The sequence below is a fragment of the Lepisosteus oculatus genome, chromosome 4 (genome assembly GCF_040954835.1).
Source record: "Lepisosteus oculatus isolate fLepOcu1 chromosome 4, fLepOcu1.hap2, whole genome shotgun sequence".
NCBI lineage: Eukaryota > Metazoa > Chordata > Actinopteri > Semionotiformes > Lepisosteidae > Lepisosteus > Lepisosteus oculatus.
This window is the reverse complement of record NC_090699.1, coordinates 48,823,700-48,842,019: the sequence shown is the minus strand read 5'-3', so window position 1 is coordinate 48,842,019 and position 18,320 is coordinate 48,823,700. Positions and strand designations below refer to the sequence as shown.

Genomic DNA, 18,320 nt, shown 5'->3' with positions numbered 1-18,320 from the left:
TTGCATGGTTTGTGCAACATCTTTATTAATGTTATTTGAAATGCATATATAATATCATTCACACTGAGTAATCGCTTACAGATTACAAGAGTATATGGACTCCAACTTTATCACATTATAATGTAACACTGAAGAGCAAACACAAGGATGATATACAGTATATATATGGTCTAACAAATGCAATTACTGTGATGATTGTGGCCACATGCTTTGAAAGTCAAAAACAAGGAAGGAAAAGTTAAATTACGAATTTATATATGTATAAATCTTATTAATAGTTGTGCAAATTGGGCTTATCAGAACGAATTATTTAAAATGTCATTAAATACAATTGTTGTGGTGTTCTGAATAGAAAAGGAAACAACACTTAGATGAGCTTTGCGGTTTGCAACATAAAAGCATTAATCTGTTGCTACTGGCTAAAAGGTGTTGACATCATAACTATTTTCTTGCATCACACATGCTTTGAAAACGTAGTAATTGCTTACTTTGACTGCAGCAAAGGTTTAAAACACCTGTCCAAATCTTTGTCTTTATTAAAATTCCACATAAGTACATTTTTTAACAAATGAATGGCCCCTTTTACAAGTATAAACACTAAACATCAAAATACTGTACTCACAAAACATCCACAACAGATATTTCTCCATTAAGGGCAGTCATTTTGTGCAATAAAATCATTAATATCCAATAAAAGTGAATTTGATCCTTTTTAAGCAAACATCTTGTAAAATGCTCCAAAATTAACTTTTAAGAAAAGCAAATAAGTGTGAGGAAAGTATATCAGGATTTTCAACAATTAGAACTAGCATCTTTTATAAATAATTTAAACTTTAAAATATAAGACAAATTAAAAGGAATTAACCTTATGTAAAGCCTATTTTTTATGTAAGTTAACATCAGTTTAATCCTGTCGGCACTATGTGTTATAAAATTATTCAAGTGTGCACATACAGGCATATATATTAATTGAAATGCACAATTTCATGCACTTTATTAACACAATAAAGTAATCTTCAATAAAGATACAAAGTACCACATTTTCTCTCACAAGAGTGCAAAACAGTTTAGAAATACTTACCGTAATGATCTGTGGCATAGCACCTATCACAGAAAAGAAATTGCTTACGAACAATTGAAACCACTGCAATACAACATTCAAAAAAGAAAATAAAACCAAAGTTGGAAAAAAAATACAATTTTGATTTTTACAATAGAAATACTGAGTTCAGGGACAGCCACTCCAGAAAATACCTTGTCTGTACAGACAACCTACTGTAGATATGCTGCATTTTTTACAAACTAGATCAAATGCCTTCCAATCACTAGACTACTAACAACAGAATATATTCCATTGCAGAGTCTAATTTAGGCTGCAACTCATAACCATGAGATCTCCCTTGATTTTCCAATCTTAAATTGCAGTAATGGCCAGGGTACGGATGTTACATTTGATTGGCAAAGGAGGTTGGCCCACTTGGGGCATACCCAGCCTGGCTATAGCTGCCAACCTGGCTGTAGTTGGACTGCTGCCCGTACTCCCCTTGTGGATTGTACCCACCAGACTGGCCAAAGTTTTCTTGATCATATCCACCTTGATTGTAGGGCTGCTGATTAAAGCCACTTGCTTGTTTTTCTGTGCTGCTGGAAGGATACCTCTGTCCGGAGGAATGCCACCCAGTCTCCTTAAAGACAAACCAAATGTTTCCGGCCCACAGGATAAAGTTTAAGAATCCAAATACCTGAAAAGACATCAGAAGCCACAGTTAAGATGGTCGTTTTAGGTAGTTAGTAGTTTATGAACTGATTTCTGAACCACTATAAATAATTTAAACAGAGAGTAAGTTGGGTGGCATGAAGGTGTAGTGGTTACCATTGCTGCCTTGCAGCTATGGGGCCATGGGTTCAATTTCCAGGGAGCTACTGTATCTTTGTGGAGTTCGTATGTGCTCCCTCAGGGTTTTCCCCATGGCTTCCTCTGGGTGCTCTGGTTTCCTCCCACAGTCCAAAGGGGGAACAGGTGATTTAACTGGCTTCTGCGATAACCAATGTGGCTGTGTTTGTGTCTTTTGTATCTGTGTGTGTCCTGCAATGAACTGGTGTCCTGTGCAATGTGTATCCAGCCTTGTTCCTGTTGCTTTCTGTGAGAGGCACTGACTCCCCCGCAGCTCTGTATTGGATAAAGTGGTTAGAAAATGAATGGATGGATAGAGCAAGCTGAAACATGATTGTGACAGGCCGTTAGCCAATATTCGTCTGCAAGCCACAGCTGCAGGGAATAAGTGCCTTGATCAGCTATAGCTGTGAGCTCTCCTTTTTAAACTGCCTGTCAAAATACTTACAATTTGTGTGAAGCACTGTGGGAAGGAAACTGGTGATAGGCGTCTGTAGCAGCAGACGTCGGTGGTGCTGGAAGTGTGGGTAACAAGTGTTTGTGTTTAGGAAGGAAACCAGTGGAAGGGAAGACTGGTGGGTGGAGAAGGCCGTACACTTGTCCCCAGAAGTGGAACAACATGTGAGAACTAAGATCCTGGGAGGGTTCTGACAGAAAAGGGCTTCTGCCTGACAGACCACGATATGGGGTTATGCTGGTGGACTCAGTGTATGGTACATGGTGGATCTGGAGGTGTGGATTGTTTTTCCTGGCACTCTGTCAGACTGTAGCCTGACTCCAACTCTCCTGTATGATAGTCTGAGGGTGACTGAAACATGTATGTTATTGTTAAAAGTGCCTGTGTAAACCCCAGTCTAAGAGAAGAGGGTTAACGTTGGTGTACTGTCTGGTCCGTGCAGTTAAGTCTGTGTCTCTGTTCTTTGATAAAGAGTAGGAGGGGTTGATTCTCCAGCTCCTGCCTTCCTGTGCTGAGTGATGTTAGGCATATCTACATTGCACGGACAGAGGTCTTGGCAGGGGGACAGTACATGTCAGACTGCGAGCTATTAGTTGTGGTGAGAATGTGTAAAAAGGAAAGAATATGTGTAGAAAAATCAGAAATTTGAAGGAAAATGTTATTGTGAGGGAGCAGAGAAAAAAAGCATGGACCGACAGGTGTGTAATAAGCTCACCTGCTGGGATGGGGCCTGTCTGGTATAATAATTTAGCTCAAACTTCCTTTTTTCCATTAACACTGGATGCCAAACAAGCCACCACCTGTCTAACAGTCTGCCAGCAGTACACCTATGCCAGTCACCTAGACTAACTGAAGCCAAATTAATTAGTTGCAAATTCTCATGCAGCAATCTGAGGCTGAATGCATTGAGACATTTTTACACAATTGAAACACAATTTCCTTCTGTGTATGCCATTATTTTTTCATACTGTCAGACCCAGGTTCAGTAGATGTTTTAGGCTGTAAAGTCATAAAAAATATTTCCTTTTTTAATTTCATCTGGTATGATACCTGTATGCTCCAGTTTACTTATCAGATTAAATATCAGCTTCATTTGAGATTGCAAGTATTGTAAGCTTTTTTGAATGGTTCAATTGTTTATGCATTCAAACGAATGGTGGGCCTGGGGAAACAAGGACTTAAAACAACATTGAAACAAAGAAGGTGTGTCGAATGACATGTCTGCTATTGAGGTTTTTACAGCAACATTATGCTTCATAGTGTTAGTCCTTATTTTAAATCACAAATTCTCTGTCACATAGGAGTCCTAATTGCACTGTTCTTCTGAAACATACAATAGGAAGGTAATCACTAACAGAAGAAAAAACACTATCTACTATCTGATACACTTACATCACCAAAATATAAACATAAGCATTAATACATTTATTATAGTGCCTAGCCAGTATAATAACATTCAGACAGACATTCAGGCAGACAAGTGAAATGAATTTCCTTTAGTTTTCATGTATCTTATTGTTCATTAAAATATTAAGATTTAATCTCATATCCAACATCTGTTGAGGTCAATAGCATTTTTAAACTGTTTAAGATAAACAGAGATAATAGCAGGATTAAGAGATAACAGTTAAATGTATCACATTAATTCCACAAATCTGAGCTTAATAGCAATTAAATTAAGCTGTTTCTTAATTAACCTTCCTCCACTAAAACAAATGGGTTGTTATAAAGAGAGGCTTCTTGCCATACAGAACTGCAGCAAATGCTGACACAAATGAAAATGGACTGAAAGAGTCAGAAATACATATCAGAAACTCTGCTCTTGCAGCTATTAAGTGGCCTCAAGTCCTGAAATTCACAGGAATCCAGCAATCCTTATTCTTCACATCAAAGAACATTGTAGCTTTTCGCTGTCATTTATTTTTTTCAGTGTATATAACAGAGATAATCTAATTATACCAGGAGCTTAAAACAACATCCATATTATTAATATAATTATTTCCATTATATTTTGTTATATTCAGCATTCTTGCTTCTATTATCAGCTTTTCATGTATAGTATCTAAATTAAACCAACACTTCTGATGAAAAATCATGAGTGACAATAAATACAGAGTTTTACATTTTACTAACACAGGTTTCAAGATGGCAGTTTCAAGAGGCAGTTGTTATGGTTCGTCGCAACAATATCACATTATATTGAAAATGGCTTTACACAAAAAAAAATCCTGCACTTTTTGAAAGACTCAAGTAACAGGAAATGCTGAGTCTGTTCTCGAAGACCGTGTTTAACTTACCACAGAGGTGTTTAGGCTTGACCACACAGGTCCTCGGACTGAAAGACATTTGTTGGCCTGGACTTTACAGGCCGACATGAGCAGCAGCACCTCATTGGGGTCTGTGGCCACCTTCACATCGGACAGCCCCTTGGCCCAGGCCGAGGAGCTCACCAGCCACATGAAGGAGAACACCACCGTCACTATGAAGTCCTGCATGGGGATACACAGCGCACAGCACACACTTTTAAAACAGAAAAACCGAGGTTGGGATTTCAGCACAAATGAAAAATGTCAACAGTGGCGGTAGGCAGAGCGTGTGCTTAAATGGGATATAAATCGCTCCTAGCAAAAGAAAAAAAATAGGACATCCATCACGTAAGATTAATGTCAAATTATTTATTTTGGCTGCAAGTTTTCATTTTTTCAAAGCCCATGCTTAAGGCACAAACGGAAGGAACTAAACCTTTTCAGTCTGAACAGAGAAGATTGTGATAAAAGAATTCATAATTCTCAAAGGCATTGACAAAGTTTACCCAGCAGATTTCTTCCAAAAGCAACAGGAACCAGAGGGCAGAAGCAGAAACTACTGTATATGGAAGTGCATTTAAAACAGAAGTGCATTTAGAACAGGAAGCGCTTCTTTAGACAAGTGACAGAAAGCAACAAAAATCAGCCTGACAGTTTAGGGGTGAAATAGTTAGTGCCTTGTTTTTCAGACAGCAGTGTGTGGAACATACTACTTTGCCAGGCTGTTGAAATTGACTACCTAGGAATGTCCAAGAAATGTCTCAATGAACCTGTGGGGTTGACTGGCTACTAATTAGGCAAGACAGGTCAAATGCCATCCTTTGAAACCTTTGTAATGTTCTTATGACTCATCACCAATATTCATTTCAGAGGACCTGTTACACATTACGGTACTGCATTTGGACATGCAGCTAAATACAATAAAAACGATTATCATTGCACATTCTCTCTCATCTCCAACCACTATAATAGGAACTAAGATTAATGTAATTAACTTTAAATGATTCATGACTTTTTCCCTTACTTGTTAAAGGCATTTAGCATAAACAGCAGAGATTAAGATAGATGGTCAAATTGCCTAAGGAAGGAATCACGGTGTGAATCCACATCACTTGGCAGAGTGCCAGTGGGGTGTCTACCTTTAAAATGAACCACAATCACTGACACAAAGTAGCTAATTTCCTTCATGCAGTCATCTCTCCCCCACTCATTATCATCCCTCCATGACAGGGCATTACAGAGAAAGACTGCATTTCTAAATCTAAACCCACCACATATTGATTTCTGTTTGTCCATCACAATAAAAAGAACACTCAGCTCAGAAGTACTTACAGTATGTGAATAAAGCAAATTAAAGCCATGCAGGGAGAGAAATAATACTGAAGCTATGAGGGTTCCTGTGGACAAAATTTGTTCTGTGCAAGCTTTTTATAAATATTAGTTGAATTCAATATACTGTGAATATTCTCTCATTGAATGTTTCATGCAAAGGACTTGATTGGATTCATAAAAAACCCTGTCGAATTTCTGTGTAGGGCCTGTGTAGATTGAACTGCATCTACGGATTTTCCTTTACAAAAGCTTAAAGCACATACTACACATCCCCACAATCAAAAATGTATCAGCCTTGAAACCAATGTTCTAGCTAACGTTTCTGTTCTTATTACAATGTAGCTTTATAGTCCGTGGAGCTGGGAGGTGAGTTACAAGAAATAGAAAAGATTTCAAAGTAAAATGAAAATCTCTCTTTTAAAACTTAATTTCATGGCAAGAACATGCTTTTATGCTTTCAAATCCCCAAAACCAGGTGATTTGTAGTCTACAAAGCTGTAGTAATCTCTTCAAAGCCTAAATCAGCCCCTCCATCCACTGTCCTAATTTACTTGACTGATTAATGATGAATCTTAGATTAGGACTCAACAAATCTGTTTTTCTTCTTTGTACTACTACTAATATATCTTCCTTAAACAGCAAATATCCTAGAATATTTTAAGATAGTTACATCACATCACTTGAAAATATTAAAATATTTTTTAAAGTCAACAGATATCAGAAAATATTTTAAAATCTCAATACAATTACAATATATCCACATAATACAGCTAGATATCAGCCATATCGCCCTGCAGCTCTTAACTGGGTACCCACTGAAGCTAAGAAGGGTTGAGCCTGGTCAGTTCCTGGATGGGAGTCCTCCTGGGAAGCTATGGTTGCTGCTGAAAGCGGTGCTAGTGGGACCAGTGGGGGGTGCCCACCCTGTGGTCTGTGTGGGTCCTAATGGTGGGGACACTATACTGTAGAGGGCACTGTCTTTTGAATGAAATGTTAAACCAAGGTCCTGACTCTCAGAGGTCATTAAAGATCCTTGGGCCAAATTCCTCCCCTCAGCCTTTACCGTGGCCTCCAAATTGTCCCCATGTGTGATTGGCTTGCATTTGCCATGTGATGGACTGGCACCCTGTTCAGGGTGTACTCTGCCTTGTGCTCGTTGCTTGGCAGGTAGGCCCCGGCTTCCCGCAACACCAAATCTTGTTTTAAATGTGATATCTTAAAAATACTTTAGGCATCATTCAATCATTTTAAGACAAATTTAAATCACTTCAAGTTAGCTTTATATTTTAATTTATCTTAAAATAACAATATATTTTATTTACTGTATCTCAGCTTCATTTCAGCATATATCTATACAATAAAGACATTTTAAACTAATTTCTGTATGAAATTTCTCAAATATTTCTCAAAATGTAGTGAAAAGTATAATACATCTTATAAATATTCAAATATACTGTATCTTAAAATAGTCTGTCGTGCCCTGATGGTTGTTCATTATTGTACAGTATATGGTATATAACAATGTTATATTCTTGTTTTTTCATGAAGAACCAATAAACAAATTGAACATAAAATGCTATGTGCTCCAGATCTGTGATTATCACTCCTGGTCCTGGTCACTGTCCTCAAGATTTTCTAGGAAATTCAAACTCTTCAAGGACTAAAGACTTGTAAAGATTAGCAATTAAAGACATTTAAATCAATAATTGGGCCAATTAAGTAATTACAAGCTCAGGTAGAATGAAAACCAATAGACACTGTGGTTCTTCAGAAGCACTGCCCTAAATAATAATGAGACTTACCATCCATACTGTTTTAGATTATCACACTATACAGATATTTTAACTGGATATATACAAAGCGTGCTTCACATTTTGTGTCACATTCCCATTCCTGAAGAATACATGATTCTGTACTGAAAATGATCAGGACTAACATGGTGGGTAAGATTCCAAGACTCTTCTGGTTTTTTCTCAAGCTAAGCTCACAAGTAATCACAGTAACTGAGATTGAGATAGTTTAGACAATTGTTCATTGAAGTTTAGTGGAGTAAGTGTTCAGTGAAGTTTTTTACCACAAAAAGTGTCCTTTAATACCAAGAACACCTTGGAACATCTAAGTGAGATGACAATTTTTTTTTCTTCTTAAAAAGGAAAGGAAATATATTCCAGTTTAACTGTATTGAAAAAAATAAAGGTAAAACAAAATTAGCATTATAGTGTGCATATTTCTAATTAAATGAGATATACATTAATAAATTACAACGTATCAATGTATAAATTACAACATTTGTAAGAGTTTACAAATGCTGACCCTTTAAATGACACATTTTTACACAAATAAAAATGACATTCTATGACATGTCAGCATACCATAAAGAGATGGTTGTCTGTATCTCTTCATTTGTTCTGTACTAGAAACAATTCTAGTTAGTTATGTAAGTATATTTTCCCTTTACACTGACTTGTTGAAGAGGAAAACTCATTTATCATAACTGCTGGGTACCGTAGAAAATATCTTTCATCAGCAACTTGGCCAGCTAGTCATGGGTATCTGAATCAAAATACTCAGTCAAGCCAAACACCTGGGTTCCTTCAAGAAAAGACTGGTTGAGGTTCTTGGATCAATAAGCTAGCAACACTGACCACAAACAAGATGGTCACATTTAATGACATAAGTCAATATAGAACAACTACTCATTTGTAATGATGAAATACCCAGTTACACAGTAGAGCATTTATTGTAATAATTTCTCTGTAATTCTCAATGATAAAATTCTTGAATCCCACTTGGGATCCTGCTCAAAACTAAGACCTCTGATTGAAGATGATTAAAAGTTATTTCTTGTATTTGTACAGGCCGGCACTTTCCTCCCCAAAGGATATGAAAATAAGGATATACTATATAAGAGGGGATCCAAATCATCCACCACAGTATAACAAGTGTCAAGTGTTTGACATGTTAAGAAAAAACAACACAACCACTGGGAAAATACATACAACATAAATCAGCAAATACATTTTTTTCTAGCTTAGTCAGTTTGTGCTACAACAAGTATTTCAAAGATTTTTCATCTGAGCATCAAAAGGAGAGAGAATTACAATAGACTTACAATGAGTGGTCCTCTGTTGTTCTCTCGATACTTATTCTGGAAAAAAATGTACACGACGGTGGCCAGCAGGGAGTACAAGAAGGCGAAGACAGCGATGGTGACAAAAAACTCAGCCGATGAAGAATAGTCTCCTATCAGGAAAAGCCTTTCTCGCCTTTTGCCTTCGCACAAGGGGGCATCAAAATAAACCTGATGCAACCTGAAAAACAACAAGATGCTTATGTTAAGGGCATTTACAGTATGCACTGTACAGCAGAATTAAAGTAACTACACACTTTTTAATTATTTGCAAGGAGGAATTGTGAATTTACCATAAGTTAAGTAAATGCTACTTTTAACACCTCCATTAGTCCAAATCAGAGAGCCCAATTCAAAAGTCACTTCACCTCTGCAACCCACAGGGTAGCCAGGAGGGCTAAGAATCTGTTTTTTTTCTCTTATTGTTTCCCAGCTGCCTCACTACCCCCCAATAAACATAATGTTTATGCTATGTGGGTGGAGCGATGGCTCTGTGGCTAAGGATCTGGACCTGTGGCTGGAAGGCTGCTGGTTCAAATCCTGCAGCTGGCAGAGGAATCCTACTCTGTTGGGCTCCTGAGCAAGGCCCTTAACCCCAACTGCTCCAGGGGTGCTGTACAATTGCAGACCCTGTGCTCTGACCCCAGGCTCTCTCCCTATCTGTGTGTCTCATGGAGAGCAAGCTGGGGTATGTGAAAAGATATGCAAGAAATTGTAAAGGGTTTATAAAGTGATGCTGTTACTATTATAAATTATAGTTACAAGTGAATGATTTAAAACACTGTGCCCAAAATAAGTAATTTACTAATTTATTAATGAAATCCCTCTCCTACATTTGTGGAATACTTCTTTGCCCTGGCCTGTGGAACATCCATTTTAATCAATTTTCAATTTGTTTTTCCGGACAAGGGTCGCTGCACTAGTAAAACTTAAGATGTTCTATTGAATTAAAACGGATTTGAAGCACTTGTTTCAGGGTACTGGCACATACTGTATGTCTGCAGCTGAAAACACAATACTGTACAGTCCAGAACCTGAAACAACAAGCATTAACAGTTTTATGTGACACAATGGAAGATTTCTGAAAGCATGTACATGATCTATCTGTCATGATTACTGTTATTTCTTTCAACACATAAGCAGTTAGCACCTGAACTCAATTAAATTCCTTTATTTCTAAGCCACTTATTTTATTTTGTTTTGTATTTTTAGTAAACAGGTATATGTTTCCTAATGTCTGCTGCAGCAAAAAGTTGACCGATACAAGATGAAATCAAACCTAGACAACCAGAAAAGTTAACTTATTTCTCTTCAGTAGACAAGGAAACTCTATAGGGTGTTAATTGCACAAGAAGCAAACATACAGTACATACATAAAGGAAGTAGAAACATTTTTATCAACTCCTACAGACACCCATGTACTGACAATCTTGTAGTTTCTATGTTTTAATTGAAACTGAGTCTTGAGTTTTGATATTCTTTAGAAGTACTGTGTTTTAACCTTCCTGGTTAAAAATCCCTTGTCTGGTTAGATCCGTAAACCTTTAAACATCACAGATATTCTGTGACATTCTTCTGACTGGAAGTGTCACATGGAGCAACTGAGTTATGTTCAACAGTTTCTGCAGAAATGAACTTCAAAGGGAGTCATGTTACCCACATCAGAACCTCTCTGTGCTTTTCACAATAAGGTGTGATGCTTCCTCTAAAACACCTGGTTGAAGTCAAGACGGAAAGCAGCATTGAAAAGCAAGTCAATAAATATTCTGGCTCATCCATATGAGCCTGAGAGAGTTGCATTAGGCTTCTTGATTATGAGGTAAATACAGTACCCTGCAAATGTATCCAGATGGGTTTCACCTTTTGTTGCTTTAAAGCTTGCATCCATGACACTTTGAAACAGCAATTAATATTTGTTATATACACCACCTACTCCTCACTACGTTCAAAACAACGTAGGGATTGTATGAAAGATACAGATCTGAAGAAAGGTATAAAACATTTCAAAGACCCTTAATATCTCTTTGAGCATGAAGAAGTAGATCATTAAGAAGTTGAAAGCACTCAGACACTGCTTAGATCCATACCGAGAAACTGGGCAAAGAGGAAACTGGCTAGTAGTTCCACAGGGAGAAAATGTCCATGGGACAGAAATATCCTAGTCACACTCCACAAAGAAGGTTTGTATAGAACTGAAAAAAAACCCTCAAATCTAATATGGGGTTTGCAACAAAATAAATACAGTATGTGAAAGTACAAACATAGTAAGAAATTGTATGGTCAGATAAGACAAAATTGGTGTTGGTCCAAAGCATTGCACTTCAATCAAACCCAACATACAGTAAGGCATCACTGTCAACAACATCCCTACTGTAAAGCACGAGTGTGGAAATGTTAGAGTTGCACTTCTCATCAGCAGAGACTAGAAGTCTTGTCAAGATTTCTGGGAACACAGATGGAAACAGTTAGGATGAATTTTAGAAGAAAACGTACTTCAGACCTAAACGTGGGATAAAAATTCACCTTTCAGCAGGACAAAATACCCAAACCACAAGATGAAAGCTACACTGGAGAGATCAAGAAATTGAATGTCCTTGAGTGTCCCAGTCAATCTAGAATTTTAATCCTATCGAGAGTCTGTTGAAAACTGGTGTCTCTAAGAGGTCCCCAAACACTGTAGCTTGAGAAAGCTTGAGCAAGTCTGCCAAGACGAATGGAGAAAAATTGCATGTCCAGGTCAGTGTGAAAAGTTCATGGAGACTTGCATATGTAATTCCTGTCAAAGGTCATGTCATTTACCAAACCACTTTATACCATACAGTGTCACAGGAAGCCAGAGCCTACCCGGCAAGAAACCAGCGCAAGGCAGGTTACACCCTGGACAGGGCACCGGTCCATCACAGGGCAAGTGCAAGCTAATCATACATGGGGACAATTTGGAGACCAAGGTAAAGGAAGGAAATTCCCTACTCTTATCAAGAAATGCCTAGGGATCGTGATATGCACTTGATAAGGAGATGAAGGAGAGTCAGGACCTTGTTTTAACATTTCATCCAAAAGACAGCACCAACTACAGTATAGTGTCCCCACCACTATACCGGGGCATTAGGACCCACACAGACCACAGGGTGGGCTCCCCCTGCTGATCCCACTAACACTACTTCCAGCAGCAACCATAGCTTACCAGGAGGACTCCCATCCAGGTACTGACCAGGCTCAACCCTGCTTAGCTTCAGTGAGTTACCAGTTGAGGGCTGCAAGGTGATATGGCTGCTGACGGGGTCTGATGCAATCAACATATTTCTGTTTTTTGTCTTCAGTTTTTGATGACATTTACCGTAACATACAGCATCTTACAATTAGAAGGCTTCAGTCTGAGCATTCAAGTTCTGAATAAAATATGAAGATAAAAATCTATGTGCACCATTTCACAAAATGGGACACCCTAGGAAGGATCTGAATGAATGAAGTTTGCAAGACACTATATAAAAATAAAATCTAAAGTAAATTAGCATCCACTCAGCCAAGTCCAAAGAAGAATAGCATCAACACAGAATCAACACAAACACAAACAAAATTAAATATTTAAAAAAATAATATTGTTTATTAGTGTGAAGTACCGTTTCAGTAGGTTAGGTGTAACTATGTAGCAGGCTGATATAATTAGGAATCATATACTGTACAGTGGATATCAAAAGTCTAAACACCCTTATTGGTTGATATAAAGGCTGAAATCAACACAAATCATGTCAGTCCTTTTTTCACCTATATTGTAAATATTGTAACCATCAATATTTAAGTGAAAACCAAATTGATCATTTTCAATGCCTTGGTTGCATAAGTGTGCACACCCTTTATAAAGGGAGTTGCAACTATTCAGATTTAACCAATCACATTCCATATCATGTAAGGTAATTTGCCTTCACCTGACATCAACTGAAGTGATTCCGATTAGCCCTAAATAAAATCAGCTGCGCCTGTAGGATTTCCCTGAAGGTTTCTTGGCTGCACAGTACTGAGATAACCATGGCTCACAGGGAGATAACAGAAGATCTATGTGATTTTATTGTTGAAATGTACAGATTAGGAGAGGGATATAAAATAATTTGAAGGCATTACATAAACAGTATCATGGAACACTATGTAGACCATCATTGAGAAGTGCAGGAAATATGGCACCACCAGAAATGATGACCAGCAAGAAGAAAGCTCATTGGGGAGTCTACCAAGAGATCAACAGCAGCCTTAAAAGAGCTGCAGGAATTTATGGCAGTAACTGGCCACTCGCTGCATATTACAACCATTCTGTGTATTCTCCACAAGTCTGAGCTGTGGGGTAAGGTGGCAAGACAGAAGCCATTACTCATGAAAAAGAACATCCAAGCATGTAAAAAGTTTACAATCTCCCAAAACCATGTTGGAAAATGTCTGATGTCTCACGAGACCAAGGTAATTTTTTTTTGCCTTAATTCCAAAAGGCAACACCGCTCATCACCCAGAGAACACAGTGCCTACTGTCAAGCATGGTGGTGACAACATCATGATATGGGGCTGTGTGTCTTCAGTGGGGACAGGGACTCTGGTCAGGATGGAGGGGAAAATTAATAGCTCCAAATATCAAGATATTTTGGTATGAAATCAAAATATACATAAACATAAACTGTATGTTAAAGAAAAATTAACATAAAGTTAAAGAAAAATTTAACCTTTCAACACAACGATCCATAGCATACAGCCAAGTCAACCAAGGAATGGCTTAAACAAAGGAAGATCAATATCCTGGAATGGCCCAGTCAGAGCTCGGACTTCTATCCTATAGAACGTCTGTGGACTGACCTCAAGAGGGCTGTGCAGAGGAGACCCCATTACAATTTGACTGAGCTTGAAGTCTTAAAAAAATTGCAAAATCCAGGTGTACTAAGTTGATGGGAGACCTATCAAAACAGACTTACTGCTGTAATTAAAGCAAATGATGCTTCCATGAAGTATTAGTTAAAAGGTGTTGACAAGGCATTGAAAGTTTTTTTATTTTGAATTATTTTTCCCATTCGTTTTTCACTTAAATATTGTTGGTTAAGATCTTATTAAAGGTGAAAAAAGATCTGACACGATTTGTCTCGACTTCAGTCTGTAACAAAAGCTGACATTTCAGTAAGGGTGTGTAGACTTTTGATATCCGCTGTATATTGTGAGAGGTGGAAGTCATCTGTACGTACTGTACTACTGTATGTATTCTTCTAAATAAATAAATGGATGCAAGCACTCTAAGCATTTATTTTCAGTTACATACTTTCCTAACACAGTCAGGGAGTCCATTTAATTGATTTCAGTTTGACCCTGAGCTAAATTTGGTACTCCAAAATGTTCTTTAATGTCATCTTCATTTGACAGGAGACAGGAAGAGCTTCAATAGCTATGCTTACATTCAGATGTGGTCAGAAAACAGTGGGGGCGAGACAGTACAAAGCAGCCCAGCTCTTTTAATTATGATCTACAAGCAGACCAGAAAAAGCTTAATGTCCCATGGATAGGTCTGCAAATAAGGGTTCAATTTCTGCTGGTAATGGGTATCAAAATTCACTTAAATCGAATGTCATCTTTTTAAAGAGTTTTTAAATTATTGCTTGAACACAAAGACTTCTGATGTTCTTATGTTATAATGGACATAAGGAACACCAGCTGAGTGAAAAAATATATATTTTGACTTGGAGAAAGATTTTCCCAGTGAGATGCCAGAAGTTCTGTATCACTTTTAAAGTACTTCTTAATACTTCTTATGGCACAGATTGCTATACATTCTTTCATTCTCACTGTGCAATCGGGGACAATTTTTCCTTGGTTTTACTTAATATCAGATACTTAATATCAGATATCCTAAAATGTGTGAATAAAATGGTCTTTAACTAAGTCTTAGTCACAGTCTTCATTCACAATATGTCAAATAAAGTGCTAATGAAGGCAACAAAAAGATATGAGTGAAAACAATTTGAATAGCCTATAGATATAGCTTTGATTTACAACTGGCTAAAGTAATCCAGATTTTATCATGAAGACCAACAGGAGAAAGAAACAAATATTCTACTATGGTCAAAACAAAGAGCACATATAATAATATTCTTTGTAAAAACACATACACATTCATATGCCCTTTTGTCTGTTGTTTAAAGTTTAAACACAATAGTACACCACAAATGGGGGTTTCTCAGCATTTTGATTGGAAAAAAAAAAGTTTTCCAATCAAAATGTCCTCTTACTATCTGTTATTGAACAACTTGTCTTTCTTTTTACTGAGCCTATGCAGTATATTACGATACTTCAACTACAACTTATTTCTCTCTAACATGTATCTGTAATATCAGAGCAGGGTATTTGACAGATTAAGGCTGATCTATTTTTAACCCTCCCCACAGCAGGTTTTCAGAAAAGCAAGAAACCTTCGCACCTATATCAAAGATGTACTAAGAAATCCCCAAGTGAATAGTTTAAATTTCAGTGGGAAGAGTTTTGCAATATTAGCATGGGGGTCTTGGAAATCTTTGGCAATGAGCCCAAAATGGTCCTGGCAACCTTTTTATATATTACCTGCCACTAAACAGAAAATCTGAAGCTCAATAAAGTGCTTGGTGTGTGATCTTCAAGGGGATTCTAGATTTCTGGAAAGTAAAGGCTATTTACTGCAGGTAAAGAATTTTTATTTCTAGAGTCTGAAGAACAGAACACTAGAAATAACCTTTAATAATCTAACATTTATTTAAAGTGATAAGTGTTGGGAACAGTGCAGTTTTTCAAGCTGTCTCTTTAAAGAACTAAGAGTTTTGTACAATACTTACATTTACAGGCCTTGGAATTCAATTTAATGTCATTTAGTACAAAGCCTTAGAGTCTTCCCTTTTTCTAACAGCTTAAACTGGTAAATTCAAAAGAGCCTTTACATATTGAACCACCACAATGTGGTTGCATACATGCCCTTCCAAACATACGCACACTTTCATTTACAAGACATTTTGAATTAAGTGTAACTAACATTTCATGTTCTTCTCAAAGCCCAAAACAGCACTAGTCCAAAAAGCTACTGTTTGAATAGTTTTTTTTTTAAAAAAACAAGGACTCTGTGATTATATACTGTAAATAAATTATTAAGCAACAAAAACACATGAATCTCCACGTGTCAATGGCGGGTATAACCCCTTCCCTATCACCTCTTTTTAATATTTTTTTCAGTCTCTTGAAAAGAATACTTCTCTATTGAACGTGAATTGTTCTGTACTGCTCCACACACTTTGAACAACAGACTTAAAGCTAAGAAAACAGGGGCAAAATCTGTTAACTTAAAAGAAAGTTAAATCATCACTTTCATATTTCCAGGTACTGAAACCTATGGAAGCCCCTTTCCGCCAGGGAGGAAAAAAAAAACGCGCTATGCTATCTCAGAATTCCGACTTAGTATCTCAGAATTGCGACTTAGCAACTCAGAATTCTGACTTAGTATCTCAGAATTGCGACTTAGTATCTCAGAATTGCGACTTAGTAAGTCAGAATTCTGACTTAGTATCTCAGAATTGCGACTTAGTAAGTCAGAATTCCGACTTAGTATCTCAGAATTGCGACTTAGCAACTCAGAATTCCGAATTTATATCTCAGAATTGCGACTTAGTAAGTCAGAATTCCGACTTAGTATCTCAGAATTGCGACTTAGCAACTCAGAATTCCGACTTTATATCTCACATTTGTGACTTCGAAATAGCCGTATTCCATTGTCTGTCCTTTTGTTATTGTAATGGATTCAGGTTCTAGGGATTGTGCCCTCGCCGCTCCCACCCTAGTTCGTACCTCGCTGCACTGGCTCGAACCTGAGTCTTGCCAGCTGAGCTAAAGAAGACCTTCTTTTTTAAGTAAAAAAGGACATACAATGGAAATACCTAAAAAGTATGTTTCAGCTTTTATAATTGTGAATTCTTCTGGATGTGAAGTGCCTATTTCTGTATCTTATTTCATATTCTGTCTACGTAAATAAAAACTATTTTAAAAAGCCCACCGTGCACTATTCCATCCGGGTACTATGGAAGCCTTACTGGCGGAAATGGGATTCTATAAAAATTAGTGTAATTAATTTGATTTTTATCAGGGCACTGTACAGGACAAGTCTTCAGGCTTATAGATCCTATGATCCTGTACGATTCATGAAAATAGTGTAACGGAACGGCCGACATACAGGTTGTAGTACACCACCCTCCCCTGCGCATAACAGGGATGCTGGGGTTAAAGAAAGTGAGCCAGTGCAGCGAGGCACGAACAAGGGTGGGAGCGGCGAGGGCACAAGCCCTAGAACCCGAATCCGTTACAATAACAAAAGGAGAGACAATGAAATATGGCTATTTCGAAGTCACAAATGTGAGATATAAAGTCGGAATTCTGAGTTACTAAGTCGGAATTCTGAGTTACTAATTCGGAATTCTGAGTTGCTAAGTCGCAATTCTGAGATACTAAGTCGGAATTCTGACTTACTAAGTCGCAATTCTGAGATACTAAGTCGGAATTCTGACTTACTAAGTCGCAATTCTGAGATACTAAGTCGGAATTCTGAGTTGCTAAGTCGCAATTCTGAGATACTAAGTCGGAATTCTGACTTACTAAGTCGCAATTCTGAGATACTAAGTCGGAATTCTGAGTTGCTAAGTCGCAATTCTGAGATACTAAGTCGGAATTCTGACTTACTAAGTCGCAATTCTGAGATACTAAGTCGGAATTCTGACTTACTAAGTCGTAATTCTGAGATACCATAGCGCGTTTTTTTTTTACTCCCTGGCGGAAACGGGCTTCCATAGAAACCTGGTCAGACAGGAATATTTTTTTTTAATCCTCGGCTTCACTAAAAAAATACCTTTGCCATCACACTTATGCAATTTTGCACCATGATCCCCATTTCCAATTTTGTTATCAACGATCATATTCATTTAGAAACACTTAATTTGGGCATTATAATCAAAAGATTGTGTGCTTCTTGATACAGTGTTTGATTATACAGTAGTATCCTATAAATCTTGTTACACTAACAATTGAGATGCTGCTGGGGGTGCAGTTATCATACAGGTTCTGGGAGGACAAAAGACACTCCCGGTCAGTAATGTAAATAATGTCACTTTTAATTTATTCAAAAACTCAATAAGGGGAAAATAAAGCCTAGCTCATGGATGCAGAATC

At 37.5% G+C, this 18,320-nt stretch overlaps 1 protein-coding gene across 3 annotated transcripts in view; it reads right to left on the bottom strand.

Moving 5' to 3' along the window:
* Positions 1-18,320, bottom strand: part of synpra (synaptoporin a) — a 102,702-nt gene continuing 84,382 nt past the window's right edge. For all 3 annotated transcript variants that reach the window (XM_015347231.2, XM_015347230.2, XM_006630630.3), the window contains 3 exons: positions 9,102-9,300; positions 4,649-4,840; positions 1-1,742 (listed from right to left, as the gene is read on the bottom strand). In XM_015347231.2, the coding sequence (XP_015202717.1) occupies positions 1,446-1,742; positions 4,649-4,840; positions 9,102-9,300 (688 nt within the window). In that variant the 3' untranslated portion in view covers positions 1-1,445. The remainder of the gene's footprint in view (positions 1,743-4,648; positions 4,841-9,101; positions 9,301-18,320) is intronic.